This window comes from Exophiala spinifera (genome assembly GCF_000836115.1).
Source record: "Exophiala spinifera strain CBS 89968 unplaced genomic scaffold supercont1.6, whole genome shotgun sequence".
Classification (NCBI taxonomy): Eukaryota; Fungi; Ascomycota; class Eurotiomycetes; order Chaetothyriales; family Herpotrichiellaceae; genus Exophiala; species Exophiala spinifera.
Window position 1 is genome coordinate 1,740,317 of NW_015622518.1, and position 18,762 is coordinate 1,759,078.

The 18,762-nt window shown below is 52.4% G+C and overlaps 10 protein-coding genes across 10 annotated transcripts; 5 read left to right on the forward strand and 5 right to left on the reverse strand.

Moving 5' to 3' along the window:
• Positions 1-196: 196 nt before the first annotated feature.
• PV08_08556 (uncharacterized protein) lies at positions 197-861 on the forward strand (the record flags this gene model as incomplete). Its single annotated transcript, XM_016382881.1, has 4 exons — positions 197-326; positions 376-427; positions 482-614; positions 721-861. 4 exons carry the CDS (start codon positions 197-199, stop codon positions 859-861), a joined length of 456 nt encoding a protein of 151 aa, XP_016233584.1.
• Positions 862-1,566: 705 nt separating this feature from the next.
• Positions 1,567-2,849, forward strand: PV08_08557 (uncharacterized protein; the record flags this gene model as incomplete). The annotated part of the gene is made up of 3 exons (XM_016382882.1): positions 1,567-1,950; positions 2,068-2,503; positions 2,626-2,849. 3 exons carry the CDS (start codon positions 1,567-1,569, stop codon positions 2,847-2,849), a joined length of 1,044 nt encoding a protein of 347 aa, XP_016233585.1.
• Positions 2,850-3,356: 507 nt separating this feature from the next.
• Positions 3,357-4,279, forward strand: PV08_08558 (uncharacterized protein; the record flags this gene model as incomplete). Its single annotated transcript, XM_016382883.1, has 2 exons — positions 3,357-3,882; positions 4,074-4,279. The coding sequence occupies 2 exons, from the start codon at positions 3,357-3,359 to the stop codon at positions 4,277-4,279; spliced, it is 732 nt and encodes a 243-aa protein (XP_016233586.1).
• Positions 4,280-4,432: 153 nt separating this feature from the next.
• PV08_08559 (uncharacterized protein) lies at positions 4,433-5,266 on the reverse strand (the record flags this gene model as incomplete). Its single annotated transcript, XM_016382884.1, has 1 exon — positions 4,433-5,266. One exon carries the CDS (start codon positions 5,264-5,266, stop codon positions 4,433-4,435), a length of 834 nt encoding a protein of 277 aa, XP_016233587.1.
• A 796-nt stretch (positions 5,267-6,062) lies between these two features.
• On the reverse strand, positions 6,063-7,565 carry PV08_08560 (uncharacterized protein; the record flags this gene model as incomplete). Its single annotated transcript, XM_016382885.1, has 3 exons — positions 6,063-6,565; positions 6,747-7,199; positions 7,442-7,565. 3 exons carry the CDS (start codon positions 7,563-7,565, stop codon positions 6,063-6,065), a joined length of 1,080 nt encoding a protein of 359 aa, XP_016233588.1.
• A 1,117-nt stretch (positions 7,566-8,682) lies between these two features.
• PV08_08561 (uncharacterized protein) lies at positions 8,683-10,848 on the reverse strand (the record flags this gene model as incomplete). Its single annotated transcript, XM_016382886.1, has 1 exon — positions 8,683-10,848. The coding sequence occupies one exon, from the start codon at positions 10,846-10,848 to the stop codon at positions 8,683-8,685; it is 2,166 nt and encodes a 721-aa protein (XP_016233589.1).
• A 1,070-nt stretch (positions 10,849-11,918) lies between these two features.
• On the reverse strand, positions 11,919-13,076 carry PV08_08562 (uncharacterized protein; the record flags this gene model as incomplete). Its single annotated transcript, XM_016382887.1, has 1 exon — positions 11,919-13,076. One exon carries the CDS (start codon positions 13,074-13,076, stop codon positions 11,919-11,921), a length of 1,158 nt encoding a protein of 385 aa, XP_016233590.1.
• Positions 13,077-14,111: 1,035 nt separating this feature from the next.
• On the forward strand, positions 14,112-14,921 carry PV08_08563 (uncharacterized protein; the record flags this gene model as incomplete). Its single annotated transcript, XM_016382888.1, has 1 exon — positions 14,112-14,921. The coding sequence occupies one exon, from the start codon at positions 14,112-14,114 to the stop codon at positions 14,919-14,921; it is 810 nt and encodes a 269-aa protein (XP_016233591.1).
• A 571-nt stretch (positions 14,922-15,492) lies between these two features.
• On the forward strand, positions 15,493-16,513 carry PV08_08564 (50S ribosomal protein L3; the record flags this gene model as incomplete). The annotated part of the gene is made up of 2 exons (XM_016382889.1): positions 15,493-16,303; positions 16,389-16,513. 2 exons carry the CDS (start codon positions 15,493-15,495, stop codon positions 16,511-16,513), a joined length of 936 nt encoding a protein of 311 aa, XP_016233592.1.
• A 623-nt stretch (positions 16,514-17,136) lies between these two features.
• Positions 17,137-18,158, reverse strand: PV08_08565 (uncharacterized protein; the record flags this gene model as incomplete). The annotated part of the gene is made up of 2 exons (XM_016382890.1): positions 17,137-17,762; positions 18,071-18,158. The coding sequence occupies 2 exons, from the start codon at positions 18,156-18,158 to the stop codon at positions 17,137-17,139; spliced, it is 714 nt and encodes a 237-aa protein (XP_016233593.1).
• Between the last annotated feature and the right edge of the window lie 604 nt (positions 18,159-18,762).

Genomic DNA, 18,762 nt, shown 5'->3' on the forward strand with positions numbered 1-18,762 from the left:
ACCTGGTACCAATCCAATCGATTTCCCGTGACCATCGGAGCCATTGGTTCTTGGTATGCTTCCTATCCAGACCTCGTCTCGAAAAGCTCCCTTTCGACTCTGGCCCCTTTGACACCGTGTCTAACTCTACTCTCCCTAGAAACAACTCATCAATACTCATACCCTCTACTTCAACTCAGTCCATCCTCTCAGCGTCATGTCTGCCGACACATCGGATCTCACAAAGGTCGATTCCGCTATTGGCGGTATGGCCAGCTCTCCGCCCAAAGAGACCAAGCGAAGACACACCTCTTCCGCACCCGGGGTCATGAACCTCAATGATCTCGGTAGGCTCTTCCCATCACAGCGACATTGTCATGCTAAACGGGTATGCAGAGAAAGAAGGCGTAAAGATTACCATTGCACCGGAAACGCAAAAGACCGGATGGTGAGATCATTTGTCCGTCATGATATCGTGCAAAGCTAACATAACCCCCTCCAGGAAGCTAAACACGTCGACGAGTAGCGTTGAAGATCCTTCAATCCTCAAGAAGATGCTCACCGAGCCTCCTGTCAAGAAGATTGACCTGCACTTCCCCCTAGGTCTAGAGGTCACAGCACGAAATCTCAAGGGCGTAACGATAAAGGATGCATTGGATGCCATTCACAAACAATTCAAGAAGAAGGCAGGCAGTTTACAAATCCCTTGGATACGCTCACATACTGACACTTTGCTCCCAGGCTGATGACGAGCTGGAAGAACCCTACCTGAAAGGTTTCGAATGGGATCCCGAGGAGTCATGGACAAGACTGAAGGTGCACACCCAGAAAGAAGGCCTGCCTACAACCAAGAAATCCAAGAAGAAGGGCGGTGATGAATAGACATGTCGTTCTTGTGACGGGCAGACGTATGTCAGCGTCTGGACGACTCGTACTGCTACAACATGACACAACAAGATCCAGATGGATCCTATCTACCACTCAATCAACTGTGGTACCGCATTACATAGTGCTCCTGGGCGTTCTCTTCACGTCTCGACAAACATTGCAAGTCATCTCATGCATACCACAATGAGACTGAGAATATTTGCCTAGTTCCGCAATGGACACACCTTTGAGCTTGGTTTTTGTGCTGTTTCCTCCTTCGCTGCTAACTTGCATACATGCTAGACACGGTGCTCAAATACGTGTAGGTACTTGTGTCCTTGACCCTGTATCTTATCAGATCAAATTGGTGCCAGTCGAGGTCTAGCGGTTTTGGTACAAGCTTGTACTATGCAGCAGACGGGGGATCAGAAATTCATATTATGACTTTAATCATAGGTCCCGCGTTACCCATCGCAAACCTTCCATACAGCTCATTGGGTTTCATGTCCGAAGCCCGGATGTAAGCAGACAGTGGATATGATACGGGCACCGAATAGCGAGTTGCCATGGCAAGGTTCTACGCAGATCCCCGTCAGCAGGCCGTCCTTATCCACGACACACATAAGTCGTCGACAAATCAATAAACCAAACCATACTTTGTATTCGCCAGTCATAGCAGGGCAACTACATGAGTCTATCGTTCTCGGCTTCAAATAAAAGATGGGCTCGGTTGGAGAAACAGATCTCGCTCAGGGTTCTGCGGCCGACATCCCTATTGTGGATCTTGAACCGTTCTCGTCACCGTCCAGCACCGCAGAAGAGCGACGTGTGGCTGCAGAAGAACTCGTCAAGGCATGCAGGGATGTCGGCTTCGTCTACATCCGAAACCACGGCGTGTCGCAAGACGAACTCAACAAGGCATTCCAGGTGTCGAAAAGGTTCTACGACCTGCCACGGGAGGAAAAGATGAAAGCGCCGCATCCTCCTGGGTGGGCTGTTCACCGAGGATACTCATGGCCGGGGTTGGAAAAGGTATCAAACGTTCTCAGCAAGACCGACGATGAAGACTCGGTCAAGCAGTTACGGGAAGTTCAGGATTACAAGGTTTGTCCGTCTTATTGTCAATACTATCAATCCCTCCGTCGTACGAGCAGTGGCACTCGGGTCCTCAACCATTGAAAAAGACGTTCCATGCGACCACAATACTGATGCCTTTCACAGGAAAGCTACGAAGTCGGATCAGAAAACAACCCGAACCAACCAAATGTGTGGCCTCCAGACGAGGTCATGCCTGAATGGCGACCGTTCATGACTTCGTTCTACTGGACGTGCTTCGAGGCCGGCAAAAGGATTCTGCGTGCGTTGGCGCTGGGGATTGGACTCGACGAAGACCATCTCCTAGGGTACCACAGCGGCGACTACAACCAGCTCCGACTCTTGCATTACCCGCCCATCCCGGCGCAGGCGATCGAAGGGGGCAAGTTTGCCAGAATGCCCGCGCACACCGACTGGTCTACCATGACCATGTTGTTCCAGGACGATTGTGGGGGATTGCAGGTCGAAGATCCCAAGCGGCCAGGAGAGTTCATCGACGCGCCTCCTATCCCTGACACTCTTGTCATGAATGTCGGGGACTTGTTGATGCGATGGAGTAACGGTGAGCTTTTCTCTCATTGAATCTGCTGTAGAACAGCCAGGGCGACCTGGTGGTTTGTTTGCGTTTCTGTTCCTGGCTTTTTAGGCTGATTCGATTGAATTTGTCTGTGGTTACGGAAACAGATTACCTCAAATCTACGCTGCATCGAGTCCAATTACCGCCCCGACAGGACCGGTTTTCAGGCGACGAGAGAATGACAAGAGCTCGGTACTCAATCCCTTACTTCATCACGACCGATCCGGACAGACTGATTGAGTGTCTTCGGTTTGACGATGATCATCCGCCAAAGTACGAGCCGATAACGCAGCGCGAGTATTCGGCCATGAGAGCCAGGATGCAGTATTGAAGGGTATCAGAAGGAACACACATACCGCGTAGAGCACTGTTCGGGGTCGGAAGACAACAGACTGATATCTGTTGAGTCACACACCGCCATGCGCGATGGAAGTGAGTTGTGCTTTACCGCATTTGGGGGCTCCATCATTTACCGTGCCTATATTCCGAGCGCCGAGTTTCCACGGTAGTGATGACTTTCTCCTCGGTCGTAACAATTGTGCGGACTTTATGTGAGTCACTCTCTCACAGGGCTATGCGGCACTACGGAGTGCGGGACAGGTGTTGTACCAAAAGTTGTGCGATGAAAGGAAAGGAAATGTCTTCTACACTATGACACATAAATTGACCATCGTGCGTACCTCGCGAGTTTCAATACATAGTATAAATGCCGAAGAAGCTCCCCGTCCGGAACGTCCCATCAACAGTGTAATCCAGCGCGACCTTCGAAAATAGGCACACAGCATTGTCTGGGTCACCAGAATCCTCTCTCTTAGTGAATATTGAATATCGAAACGCCATGGCATCTCAACCTCAGTCGTCACCAGTCCACGCGCCGCCGCATGTCCTCAAGCTCCTATCCGAACTGCACCAGAAATCCATACAACAAGAAGCAGCCATCGAGGGAGGGATCGGCAAGTATGTGACGTCCGAGACCAAGGGCCAGACCGAAGCAGGCGGCATTCCAGGGTACACCGACTTTGACCGTCTCATGGTCGACAAGTTCATCGCGCTGGACGAAGACAAGTGCCAGTTCATGTACCAGTTGATCCAGGCCATGGGGGCCACCAACGTCGTCGAGGCCGGCACCAGCTTCGGAGTCAGCACGATTTACCTTGCGCTGGCCGTCGCCCGGACCACGGCCGTCACTGGGAAGCAGGGGGTTGTGATCGCCACCGAAAAGGAGACTTCCAAGGCCCAGGTGGCCCGGCAGTACTGGGCGCAGTGCGGCGACGAGGTGGAAAAGCAGATTGATTTGAGAGTAGGCGATTTAAGGGAGACGTTGAAGGTCGATCTACCTGCGGTTGATCTCCTTCTTCTGGACAGTAAGAGACCTTTACCCACCTGCCTTTTTCCCCTTTGTCTTTGCTCTTGCTTTCGAGTCGTACATTTATTTCTCTCTGTGTGTCTCGGCTCGCTGAAAGTCTTTCCACACTCGTGCCCATCCCGATACCCATACCCATACTCGTACACTACTGATTACTGATTACTGACCTTCCACACTTGCATGCGCCAGTCTGGACACCAATGGTCCTCCCCACCTTGAAGACCGTCCTGCCACGTCTTCGACATGGGGCCGTGGTGTTGGCCGACAACACGATATCGAGCGCGAAGGGGTACGAAGAGTTTTTGACCTTTGTGCGAAATCCTGAGAACGGGTTCCGGACCATGACATTGCCGTTCAACAATGGCTTTGAGATGAGCGTTTACTTGCCAAAGTGACAAGGTGTGCATGGGGAAACGAAACCCAGCAAAAGTTGCACCGTGCAGAACATGAGGGAGTCGAGTTACTACTACCTTAGTAAGTAGTGGTACGACGGAGGTACCTCTCTAGAAGTCTTTTGGGTTCTACGTGATGCTTTCGTGTTGATGCTTCTACTTCTTCGCAATGGCAATATACGCAACGTGACACAGTCCTTCGGCCGGACCGTCTTCGCGCGCCTGCAGGATCTTCAGCATCTCGGGACCCAGCCTCTCCTTGTCTTCGTCAGGCCAATCTTTGACCGCGGCGCCGTACGCTTTGGCGACCAGGTGCACATCCCGCATGAACGGCTCGTAGACGGCGTCGGTCCTCCTCTCGACGATTTGGATCTTCCGGGCCTCGAAGCCAGCCTTCTCGAGGACGCTCCGCAGCGTTTCTTCCTTGCTCCATTCCTCCTCCCAGGGGGCCCCCAGCGGCTTCGAGTCCGGTCGGATCAGCCGCCGTTCCTTCCAGCTCGTGACCACGGCGGTCCCGCCCGGCTTGAGCGTGCGGTAGATGTGGTCGGCGCCCCTCTGCGGCTCCGGCAGGAAAAAGATGCCAAAGTTGGTGACGCTCAGGTCGAATAGGCCGTCTGGGAACGTGAGCGCCTGCGAGTCCATGACCGACGCGTCGACGTTCTTCCACCCCAGCGTCGCGCTCTTGCGCCGGGTCACGTCCACCACGGCCGGGACAAAGTCGGTCGCGTGGATCGTGGGATACGATCCCGTTCTCGAGGCGATGTCTTGCAGGTACTGCGTGACGAGCCCCGTGCCACAGGCGTTGTCGTGGATGACCATGGCCGCGCCGGAAGCGGTTTCGTTTTTCGCCGCCGCCGCCGATGCCCCCGTCGCAGGTAACAACATCTCGTACAGAATGTGCCGCGCGATGTCGCCGGTCATGAGGCCGATGAGACCTTCGTACGTGCTTGCGAGTTCGTCAAAGTGCTTGGCTGGGTTGTGATCTGCCATGGTTGCGACTCGGGATGGTTGGGAGGTTGGGGAATTTGGGACCGACAGTACCAAGACAAGAGCCTCAACTCCACCGGAGTTCAGTGAGCGGTGAGTGACTGAGAACTCGTACACTAGGTATGTGAATACAATGATAATACGCGAGGAGAAAGTTTGAGTCAGCTCTTCAGGTAGAATCCCGCCGCCCTTGACGAAGTCGAGGTGAGATAGATGTGCAGAGGCCGGGGTAGTCCGTCAGTCTAGGTTACCTGCAGTTTGTCGATGTTGTGCTGTATTGGCAACTCTCTCGAGGCATGGATAGGGAGATATATTTATTAGATACATGTATAGCTAGGCGAATTTGAACTTGTGCATGCATATGTACATGTACATGTATGACTCTCAGAGGAGAAGATGATTCGAGGGGCAGGTATATAAATAAATTATTTACCTGATGAGATCTCCAAGGAGTAAATCTCTCCGGTTCTCGGCCGATCAACGGCGTTCCTGTCATCCTTTTCTTCATTCTAGGTCCCCACGAGTACGCACCAAAAGAAAAAAAAGAGAAGACGAAAAGACACTTTTCACAGCATGTGCTCTACTGATTTGTCTCCATGGCCAGAAAAGAAAAACCCACTCATACTGCCCCAGGATACTGTTCCATACTGTTCCCTGCGGATGTGGCAAAAGCCACAGGAAGACTTTGAATCTTGGGCGCTTTGTTTCTCAAATGTCTCCCCGTCTCTTCTTCTGGTCTTGAACATGGGCTCGCTCACGGTCTGAACCTGTTCGTGATACGAATCCACGGTACGTAACCTCACGAATGCCCGACGACGGCCTTCGGCACATACGGCTCCTCGAGATACTTGATCTCGTCGTCGGTCAGGGTCTTGCCGCGCACGTCGGCGGCCTCGTCCAACCTGCTCAGGTTGCTGAAGCCGACGATGGGGATGGTGCCCTTTTGGATGATCCACGCGAGCGCGACCTGGCTCATCTTCCAGCCCTTCTTGTCGGCGACCTCGGTGACGCGCTCGATGATGGCGTCGTCCCCGTCGACCTTGGGCATGAGCCCGATCTTCTTCGTGCTCTCCTCGCGCGCCGTGCTCGCCGACCCCAGCGGCCGCGCGAGGAGGCCCCGGTACAGCGGCGCCCAGGGGATGAGCCCCACGCCCGTCTCGTGGCAGTAGGGGATCATTTCGCGTTCCTCCTCGCGGTAGCACAGGCTGTAGTGGTTCTGCATCGACACGAATTTCGTCCAGCCGTGCAGCTCGGCCGCGTGCTGCATTTTGGCGAACTGGTATGTCCACATCGAACTTGCCCCTGTATCACATCACCACCACCATTAACGGACATTTTAATCAGTATGGGAGAGGGTGCTTGGAGATCACAAATAGAGTAGAACAGAGAAAGATAAGAAAGAGAGATGATAAGATGGAAATTGAATCCCCCCAGACCCCCAACGAAGACAGGTTGGAAAAAACAAAACCAGAAAACAACTCACCGATATATCTAACTTTACCAGCTTGGATAAGATCGTGTAGAGCCTTCATGGTCTCCTCGACGGGCACGTTCGGATCGAAGCGGTGGATCTGGAGGAGGTCAAGGTACGTGGTGCCCAGGCGTTCCAGACTTGCTTCGACGGCGTTGAAGATGGCCGCGCGGCTCAGACCGTCCTGGTTGACGTAGTCTTTGCTCAGCTTGATCTGCTTCGGGTACTTGATGTGTAGGACCGAGGGCTTCTCGCCGACGGTGCCGTAGCACTTAGACAGCAACACAAGCTTGTGGCGGGGGATGTTGTGTTTCTTGATGGTCGCGCCGATCAACTTCTCCGACACGCCGTTCGAGTACACGTTGGCCGTGTCCCACGTGTTGAGCCCGCGGTCGTACGCGCCCTTGAGGAGCTGGTCGACTTGGTCCGGGTCGTCGATTACCCACGGTAGCCAGTCTTTGTGGCCTATGTCGCAACAACGCGATCAAGAGGGATGTGGTTAGTAGTGGTTCGGTTGGAAAAAATAAAGTGTGACAGGAAGAAGGGAAAAGGTGACGCCAGCAGTTTGATAAAGTGTATCCAAAAAAATGTCAACTTAAAGATAGTATGTGCATATTGTGTATGTCACATCCAGGCGGAGAGGAAGGGTATGGACTCTGCAGTAGGGCAAGTTGAAGGCGGAGGCGCGGGCGACGACATGTACATACCGAAAGACATGGCACCGAGGATAGGAACTGATACTCGCAATCCAGATTTGCCCAATTGAGCATAAGACACTTTGGTGTTGTCCAGACTCTCCTGGAGAGATTTAGGTAGACCAGAGTCACCCATTTTGACTTATTCGCAAATTGATGATTGATGTGTTATTGGGTTATTGTGTTATTGGGTTGAAGAGCTGAGTGGTTTGTTCTCGCGGAGAGCGATGGTCCTAGATATAGCAGGCGGTGTATCGAGTTCGTCTACGGCGTCTGTCAATGTCGTATCTCCGAGAGGTGAAGGAGAGATCAGAAGTGCACAATATTTGCTACCTCGTCGACTGTTTATATACGCATGTCCTGAAACTCAGATAAGACCCCACCGCAACGGCCATTCGCCGACCACAGCAATGCAAGCGAGAGACCTTTGTCGATTGCAAATAGAGGAAACGAAGCCCCCGGTCTGTCTGATGGATGGTCTGATTGAGCATGCGGGCTTCGTCACCATTCCGAACTACTACTGGACGATGTACTCTCGATGATTAGTCCATGTTAATTCGTGGGCTGAAGCTTGCATCGACGGTTTGAGACGATTTCCCCGCAGCGGCGCAGGCCATGGTAGTTTTTCCGCCCACTGAGACCGCCCGTGGTTGCCATGGCCCGAGGGAAGAGAGAGGACACAGAAAAGAGGGAGGGAGGGAGGGGCAGGCCACGCGGGAGAATCTGAAAGCGACTCCTCGTGGCTTGCGGTTATAGCGGAGTTTAGACGATATAAAATCCATTTCTTGGATGAGGGACCGTAGTGCCGAGTTCGAGGACCATGGGGTCAACCAAAGGGGGCACAAGAGGAGGGTCGATGGGACGAACAACAAGTAGCAGACCACACCTATGCAGTTGAACAGGTGTCTGCCCAAAATTCATCCAAGAGCAATCGCAGCACTCCATCTTCATAAACTGTTGACAACCCTTATAAACTCGATCGCATCTCCGTCATTGTTATTTGTACACACACAAGAGTACGAGTCATAAGAATTCCTGTATACTTCGTCCAACACACCGTTTTATCCCTCGTCATCGTCCCCAGTGCCCAAGACGCCGGTCGCGTGTTATCGCATATATAAAAATACAAGGACGACTACATGCCATCCTCAATCATAATCACTTCGTCGGTATCGAGTTTAAACCAATTTAACCCATGCATGAATCGTCCCTCTGCGGGCCTCGTGGTCATGTTCCATCGAAATGCACATGCTTCACCTATGCCCAATCAGATCCATGGTGTCCTCTTCCTCATCGTCCTCATCTTCCATGACATTGTCACTGCTGCTACTCTCGCTCTCGGACTCGGAGACAATACCTATCTCCTCGTGCTGACGCGGTGAACTCGGCCGTCCCCAGAAATCCAGGTCATCGTCATCTTCCAGCGGTGTCGCACCACGTCTCGGAGCTTCAACCGTTTCTGTAGGTCTTTGGCCGGTTCCAAAGTAACTCCCAATCACCGGCGACTGGGACCGCACAGACCGCGCAGTTGGAGAGTGCGGTGAAAGCCAGGAAGACCTACTACCCGGAGAACGGGCATTCAGCGTAGTGTCAATAGGTCGAGGGGGAGTGGCACCAAGATCCATCGTGGTTGCAGGCTGCGTTAACTCTCCGGTCGGAGTGTGACTTTGGCTAGCCGTGATGGCCGCCTCGCTGATGCCAGCTTGCTGAGCTTGTTCTTGCTCGCGCTCAAGTTGGGGCGTTTGCTCGGCACCTAAAAGTTCGAGCTGGGTGGTGTTGTATGATTCACAAAGGGAACATTTCAACCCTAGCCAGTGGTACCTGGTCACGCTGCGGCTGTTGCAGTCGTTGCAGAAGATGTAAGCACGGTTGTCTCGATATTCCTCGGGCATTGGTTGCTCTTCGATATGTCGGTCCAGTCTTCGAAATTGGCTTTCCATGTTGGCGATGCTCTTTGAACATATCGGACATTTATAGCTCGCATTGCACCATTCGGCAAAACAGGACTCATGTATGCTGTGACCACACCGCATAAACACCACTGACTTATTCGAGGTGAACATGTACTCTCCACAGATGGGACAATCGCATTTTGTACTCCTCTCAATGCATTTGTGCACACTCTCGGCTTGGATGGACATGCAAGCACCGCACGTCTTGCAATGGAAGAAATCCTTTCCCAGGCCTTGGCCAATTCGGCATATGCCGCAGTCATCGCAATGATAGATCGGCTTGTTTGGATCGTCGCTCCAGAGTTTGCAGACCCGACAGTAGTAGCTGGCAGTCATGGTGCGACACGCCCGGCAAAAGTGTCCAGCAGGTTGAGGGGTTTTACACAACATACAGAGCATATGCTTGGTCTGTCGCCGGGGGAGAGTATGATCTTCCACCTCATCATGGCATAATCGGCAGGGATACCACTTGTGACAGGTGTTGCACTGCATCTTGACATTTCGTTTGTAATGTATACAACCCAAGTCTTGTGTCGGGGGCTCTACCGCACCGTCCATGTCGTCCTGCACGGGCTCCGAATCCATTGGAGCATACGTCGGGATCAAGTCTTCGGCAGTAACATTGTACACCACATCATGGCTACCACCAGAGATAACAGAGACAGGTGACCCGGGGCTGCGAGAAGGGTCGCGCGCTTTGCTCGACGACAGTGTTGGGGACCGGAGAGCTTGGAAGGTAAGATGACGCTCCATCATCAATGCATGTACCAAGCGAGACTTTTCTGATTGTGTCCCAGGGCCATTGCGTACAGCATTAATCCTTTGTCTGAGTATGCCCATGCCATCGTCTTCAGGTAGAGTGCCGGATCCATCTCTTCCACGAGATTCGTTCCCGTCGTAGTCTTCTCGTCTGGGGTTGGTCTGTTCCATTCTGAACGGACCAGCATGAACAGCCGCTAACGGATCAGACATAGAGTGTGGTCTCGCGCTGTCTTGATGCGCTCGCGACCTATAGGACAACTCCTGCGCGGGGTTGAGAGACCTTTCGCTATTTGTTCGATTCTCTTCGCGCAGGGCCGGTCGCGAGGACAAATCAGGCTCACCGTCCAAAGAAGGGAACTCTGCTATGGCTGAGTCGTGGTTCGAAACCGTTACTGCCAAATCGTCATCCATTGGCTCCAGCGGGGGCGAAGGGATCTGATCGTCGAAGGCGTTCAATTGATTCACCCATAACTGTATTGTTCTTGTGATGGACTGCACCGTGGTCTCTTTATTCTCTGGTACCGGTTCCTCGAGCGAAGGGGGAGGAGAGGTCGTCCATAGACGCGATGGGTTCCAGCGCTGGAGGTCAGGAACAGTAGGGAGAAAGCCAGAGGAGGACGGCTCTTCGACGGTGCTGAGTCTGGAAAAGCGCCGCGCTTGGCGGAGGACAGGTTCGACGATAAATGAAGGTAGATACTCGCTCATTGAAGCCGTGGGATAGGCATGTTATGAAGGATAGATTGTCAAAGGCGAATGTCGACGGTGAGAATCAATACTGAAGAGTCTAGACTGCGTGGGCATGGGAGAGGGCGAGAATAAGAACGAGAATACAAGACAGCCTGAGTTTGTACGGGAAAGGAGAGTGTAGAAAGTGGCGTAGATCCAACTGACGTCGATGGTGTGAGGGCGATATATGCGGTGTATTGGACTTGTCCCGATTAGGAATACTCTCTTTTGAGATATACTGATAGATACACTTGTATACACTCTGTGCACACCCTCTTCTACACACCACTGTATATTTCTGCAAAAATGCAAAAACTTAAACTAGGATTTATCTCCCATAGGAGCCTAGTTAAGAAAACCCCAGTCGTGTAAGGATTTTTTTCCCCCGAGGCCTCCCATCCCGGGTCCACTGAAGGTCGCAACGGTTGATGGTACTCGCCCTGGAATCTCCCCTGCCGCAGCGCATACAACTTTTTCTCTCCCAGATTTCTCCTCCTATGTTGTCCTCGCCCTCTGCAGTTGTCGGCCTTTGCCCAATTGCCCAAGTCCGCTTGTTGAAGAGTTGAAGTTGAAGAAGAAATCCAAGTTTGTTGATCAGTTGCCAAATCCTCCTCGTTGAAGTAAAGTCACAAATAATGTTTTGGACTGAACCGCGATTCGAACCCGTGCCCCGTCTCGCCTAGGAGAAGCTGCCGACTCACATCGCCATGTGGCCTTGACCTGACAACTCCTAGGGGTCTTGGTGTTGGGGGTAAAATTCGAACTTCACAATGATATCCTTTGATTTTTTGCCAGGTCCTCCAAGTGGATAGCCCCCCCGGTGCCTTAGCGATCAACAGCCAACAGCCTTCAGGATGCCCCTTCGCGTTGTTGGACGCGGTCATCGCTCGGTCCCGGTATTCATGCCAATTCATTGCATCCCGCAACTCAACCTCTCGACCCGAGTCTTCCCTGAAGGTCAATATGTTCCATTGACACGACGCGTGTGTAGATTTGCCCATCTATGGGTCACGCCCTGATGTTTGTCGTCTGCTGTCTTTCCAACACACTCACTCAATGTCTTCTCTTGCCGTCGCCTCCAACTCTCGAAGCGTTCCTTCAATCTCTGAGGGTTCCGTAATAGACCAGACACCACCCCCTTTGGTAGAAGATCGGCCAACCTCTTTCGACACCAAGTTGCGCCCTACCTTTCCGGGACCAAGACCAAGCCAACGACGTGTGCCAGCTTGCTTATGCAAGTACTTGATCGAGTCCCACCACATGATTGTTCCCACGGCTTGTTGCGACAGATTTTGGAGTATGTCTTCTTTGGATTGGAATGGGCGTGCGGTCACATTGCTGATGCAGGGACATCGTCCAGGAAATGTCACTTTGTCGACAGTCAGGGCCTTTCTCATGAATTCATATGCAGGCATCATGATAGGACTATGGAATGCCGATCGAGACTTCAACTCGACCGCCCGCGGGTCGTGTCCTCCAAACTCGTGGATATTGACGAGAAGGTTTCGAATCCGCTGAAAGCTTCCGCTCAGGACAATTTGGTTTTTGGAGTTGATGTTGGCAATCGAGACCTGGCGTATTGCAGGACGAGCACTCGAGTCGTCTTTGGTGCCTTCCGTCCCATGGCTCAAGAACTCTCGCACGCTGGCAACCAAGGACTCCATCTGTTCAGGTTCACAGACCAAGGCGATCATGCCGAAATCTTCTCCTGACTGCTCTTTGGCTTTCCTTGTGCACTCGCCCATGACCTCTCCTCGTCTTCGGACAAGATCCAAGGCGTAAGCGTATTCCAGATTGCCCGCTGCAACGAGTGCTGCGTATTCCCCCAAGCTGTGTCCCAGAGTGACATCGATCACTTCTTCTGGTTTGAAGCCAAACTCCTTTTCCAAGACCTTCAGGATCATGATGGAACAGGTCATGATGGCAGGCTGCGCATTTTCAGTCCTGTCTATATCGATGATTGGCCCTTCATCAATCAGTCTGGACAGCTTGCATTTGACAATCTCATCCATCTCTTCCAAAATCGGTTTACATGTCTGTGGGAATGCTTCGACCCATGGCCTTGTCATGCCTTTTCTCTGCACTCCATGGCCTGGGAAGAATAGGGCTGTTCGGAGAGTGGGCTCTGCTGGCGTACTATACGTCCTCGAGGGTCGAGCGATGCATCTCGCTGCATGGCGAAGTCCCGCACGAGAAGGACGATACATGGTGGAGTTGAGAGGTTTGTGGGGTGTTTCTACGGCATGGTATCAGGCGGCCACGTCCAAGGCGTGTAGGGAACACAGTGGATGAGAGCAAGTCTCAGCGAACCACTTCAGGATGTGAGTAGGCGATGAAAATCAACATACAGCAAGGGATGTCGCAGCCTCGGAGCCATTTTAATCCCATGCGCCCGGGACAGAAATACGTAGGCGTTTGTGGAGAGCTTGGGATGCGGAGAGAAATGGATGCTCGTTGTAGAGTACGAAGAGCTTGTACGATGACGGCGTTGAGGGAAGCCGAGGTTTCCTACAGTACGTTAGTACTGCGTACGACGCAGCCCTCGCCGATTTTCTTCCACATCTTTCCGACCAGAAGCCCTCAGCATTCCGATGCATGTATGAGATCTGATTGTGTATGGGACAATGGGTGTGGTGGTGGACTTCCAGTGTGTTGTCTGGGCCGATCCTTTCTACCGGTGTGATTGCAGCAGCCCACCCATTCTACAGTGTCTTGCGCTCTGGACATGCCGCCAGGGAAGCATGCAGTACCAAACACCATGTACGCGATGAATCATGAATTCGTGCAAGCAACGGGGAAACCTACAGGAGTCGCCAAATCAGGGCGGTGATATAACTTCTTTTCTGCCGCACTCAGGGCAACACCGACTTCGTCTCCGTAATGAAGGGCCGCGTAGACACTGACATTCACCTTGTCGTTCATAAGTTGAGTCCATGCTTCCATTTGCTGACCTTGAAGAAAGCCAACACCCGCATTCAACTAAACGAAGACGGACAGGGCAATTACTGATCGAAGATTCTCTTTTCGGACACGTCTCAATTGTAGCTCAATGGCAAAGAAGAGACGCCCAAAATCCGACAATGCCTCGACCAAAATGACGCCAGTTGGTCCGCCAACATCCATGACCGTATCACTCGATATGTCGGAAACGAAGAAAACAGACAATTCTTCCCAAGAGCAACAGCCAATAGAGACATATATCTGTCGGATCATCTCTTCAGAGTGGTGTATCCTGCATCACCATGGAGCACATGATACCGAGGACAAGGTCTGCGAAGCAATCAAGACGGGAAAAAGATCAAGTCAGACGAGCCCAAGATATCGTGAAAGGTCCGGGACTCATATGGCGTGAACTCATGACGGACAAGCAAGTCGACCGACTAGTCAATAGCCGCCCTCCGAGTCTGGACATCAAAGCCGCATTGGCACACATTCTAAAACTCGACAGGACGGTTCAAGCGTATCAAAGATTCGTTACCGGACGAGATAAGCTTGCAGTCCTGGCGCGCGAGATGGTCAAGGAGGAACTTCAGGACACAGGTTTAGCGAGATGGGATGTTCTCATGAGGACATTTGCAAGTCATTCTCACTTTATCTACGAGTACATCACGGCACACATCGAGCGACTGGAAGAAGTATGGATCATAACTCCATTGACTAATCTCATGCTGCAGCACCACTGCCCTCGCCAGCCAAGCATGTCCTACACCCGTCGAGAAATGGTGGACTTTGCGAAAGTGTTCGACGGACAGTGGCCGGCGGTGAAACAAGCACGACTCTCCCAAGACTTGATGAAAATCGAGTACTTGTCTCGATTGAACGCTAATGTTCGAGAACGTCTGTCTCACGCTACGATTCAAATCCTCACTTATCGTCCCGAGGTTGTCCTTTCGGAGGTGCTGACGTTGTGTTTTCGCCTTCCGTACAATTGTGTTGTCAGGTCTGCACGTCCAGTTGATTCGCACAAGGGGACGCTTCCTGTGTTCAGCTGGCCAGATGTCGACGAACAACGGATAAAGTTGAGTCTCGCTTGGAGGCAGGACAATCTGTGAGACGAGGAATTTCTGCTAAACTACATTCGAGGCACGGCTCGGAGTAGAAGCTACAGATGACAGACTGCAAAGCGGAGGCGTGACAAAGAAGCCCTTCGAAGCTCTCACCATCAGCGGATCATGGTTTATGTGTCCGATTTGTATGACGTGACTCGTGGTGCCTCAGATTGATTCTAGCTGGCCTGAAGGGTGTGAAAGAGGTCAAGACGTCGATGCAACGGCACGAGATCAGGATAGTCGATGGCCAACTTGTGCAGAAGGAATCGATCTAGTGCCTTTACTAAGTCCATTCTCGGTCGCATATGCTTCTGTGAGACAAGTCATCGTCAATTAGAAAGAATTCCCTGACGCTGGAGAGCACACTCGGAGGTGAAATTGTCCGCAGCGAACTGGGGGGCGTCCTTGGGCTGGGAGCTCGATTACCTAATACAATACTATTCCGAATTTGGTAGGGTCTTAATATTTTCCGTTGCTCGCATCTTCGCCATGAAGCTGCGGCACCTCAGGCGCAACTCTCGAAACCATCACCAGCTCCCACTCACTACAGACGTTGTGTGCGTCGTCGTTGAACATGCCTCCAAACACTTCGCGGCTCACTGCCGTCCCCCTGCCTCCGTCCTTCCTCCTCCCTCGATCCGTTCTACGGCAATCCATCACATCCTCACAAAGACGGACCTTTGGTATCAAATCGATAGATCCTCCCACACACAGCAAATACAATGTCGTCCCGGGTATCCAGCCTCTCCTCTCGACACCGGCGGCAGCTTTTGAGCGACGACTGGCGTCCGACACACTCCCTCTGCGGACCGGAGCTCTCGCCATCAAAAAGGGCATGACGGCCGTGTACGACGTCGAATCTGGACGCCGGCTCCCCTGCACAGTGTTGCAGCTAGATCAGAACCAGGTGGTCAGCCACAAGACGCGCAGGCGGCACGGGTACTATGCTGTGTGCGTGGGGTGCGGATCGCAAAACACCAAGAACGTCACCAAGCCGATGCTAGGCCATTTCTCCGTCCAGGGCGTGAGCCCCAAGCGGTACCAGCGCGAGTTTCGAGTCCGCGGGCCGGAAGGGCTCTTGCCGGTCGGCCAGGAGATCCGTGCAAATTGGTTCATCGAGGGGCAGTTTGTCGACACGCGGTCGAATTGCAAGGGGAAAGGCTTTGCAGGCCCCATGAAGAGATGGGGGTTCAAAGGTCAACCACGAAGTCACGGTCACTCCAAGAGCCACAGATCACACGGCACGATGGGCCAGGGCCAAGGTGGTGGTAGCAGGGTGTATCCCGGCAAGAAGATGGCGGGAAATATGGGCGGGCAGAGAAACACGGTGCAGAGTCTGCGAGTGTTACAGTCGGACGCCGAGAATGGGTTGGTCGTTGTGAAAGGTGAGTTCCTTCCCGGCTTAGTTTTGTCGTATATGCTTCGGAGTCGTTTGGAAAACTAACGTCGAATTTTTTCCGTTCTTTGCAGGCGCCGTCAGTGGACCGAAAGGCACACTGGTCATGATCCAAGATGCCTTGAAGAAGAATTGGCCTACGGTTCCCGAACCTCCGAGCCCGGCAGAGATCACTGAGGCTGCCAAGGTTGAATCATAACGTTCAATGTTGTACCTCTGGATGCTTCATTCTTCTCTTTTTAGCGCACGCGATCTGTACCAGTACGTAGAGGTAGGTATATTCGTGGTGTCCCCGTTTCTGGGTCGGCGAGCCATGTATATATCTATGTAGGAATACAAAGTGTTACAAACTGCAACTCGGACTGGAACCTGGAACTCGTGAGCGATCTACTGACGGACACGGATTCTGTACTGTCATATTCTGATCGATGCTTCTCTTTGATGATTTGAATAGCTCGGAGCTTGTCTACCCAGGTGCATCAGGTACCTAATATTGCATTCCATCATGCCGCCAAGTACAAAGACCCATCCTTTCGACATGGTCTAGATGTACGCCAACGGGGGAGGTCTGCTCACACGCTACCTTGCCCTGTAGACACGGCATCAGACACTACACCTCCAAATAATGCTCGCTCATGTCGTCTGGAATTGCCATTCATTACCACACTCCATTGGCTAGCGACAAACATAGTATGATACCGATATTGAGTTCGGGAGGAGGGGTGACTGACCATCTTATAAGTCGGAGAGCCCGGTTACGTACCTAACGAGAGGTAGGTAGGCAGCTACCGTACTCCAAGACCAGCCCTCAATTTCTCCGTACTACGCGCCCTTGTACTCGTACCTCATCCCTTGCAACTCCGACAAGCCCACCTGGATGTCCCCAATGTTCCGTCTCGCCATGACGACCATGCCGAACACCACGGCCGGCAAGACCAGAAACAGCCACAGGCCCTCTGGAACGTCCGTTCGGGCCCTGTACCCCATCGCGGCGACGAGGAGGATGACACCGGTCGCGGCGTTGAGGTAAGGAAGGTATTGCTTCACGGGGCCGTCGTCGGGGCTCGTCGCGAAAAACGACGAGAACGAAGAAAAAGGAGAAAAGGCCGCTTCATTCTGCGAGCCTCGCGCGGTGCCCGTGCCAAACACCACACTCGGTGGCGGCGGAGGCGGTCGTAGTCGCCGTCGTTGTCCCGAGCCACCCAGACCCGAGGATGACGTGTTTGCCGAAGAAGACGAGACAGGCATACATGACATGATGTACGCGCTTGAGCCGAGGGAGGTGATGCTGAGGAGACACAACAACGCCATTATCCGTGACGTGGCGATGAAGAGGTACCACGCGAACGGGAGCGTGACGATGAGTGGCAGCGCCGTGAAGATGAGCGTGTACTGGGCGTTCGTCGAGGATTCGGAGGCCCGTAGGCGCTTGAGGAGGGATTCTTGTTCTGTTTTTCCGACAAACGTATGAAGAGTACTTTGTCAGTCTGGATTCATTTGATCATGAGAGGAGGAGAGAACAAGGTGATGGTGACAGGTACGGAATGTTTGAAGAAAGCCTCGCGTCCGCGCACACTCGTATATACATGATAGGTACGCATTGCCCACGAACGCAGTATACCTTTGGTAGTATCGACCGTCGGGTGGAACATAGTGTTCGTACCCTTCAAGCGGCTAGGAGCGATGGTTCATACAGCTTGGGACAAAAGGAAGACGGGAACAAAAGAGAGACCGGCTTCCACTCGACTCAACTCACCTTGTTCATCCATTTCGTCGTGCGACGCATCAGTCCCTTCATCGTCGGATGGGTATTTGAACGCTTTCCGTAGCCTGGTTGTATTCATGGCTGAGGATGTGTGTGCGTTCGTGGTGGACGACACTATGCCACTTGTTCCTTTCCAAAAAGAATAGCCTTGGGTTGTTTTGTTTTCAGTCGGTGCTTCGAGTCAGGTGTTCTCGTATTATCAGTGGCCTCCTCAGTAGCCTTTGGCGAAGCATGAAAACACCACAATAAATGATCCCCGGGATCCGAGTCCGGGTATTCGGCTTGGAAGGGAGTAGGACTAGGAAGATCGTGATGTCGAAAAACGGTTTATAGATTTTGTCTTCATTTGCAGGTCGACGTGTCTTTTGAACCGAGTGATTATTGACTACATTGGCGCCTGCAATATGGAAGTCCAAAGGGCCAGCGAAACTCACCAAAACAGAACAATCATATTGTTAGCATTTACCTAATCATTCCTCGCCCAAGGTACGATTACGAGTACGAGTACGAGACTTGCGTATCGGCTTCTTTCCACATGCAATGTACGTTGAGGGGAACCAACAAAACCAAAAGGTTGGAATTCTTTTTTTGCTCTTGAAATTCTCTAGACATATGCTTTTCTTTAGCTTATTCATGACATTTAGGAATAGGACGAAAGCCGCCACTCATAAAAACTGGGATCG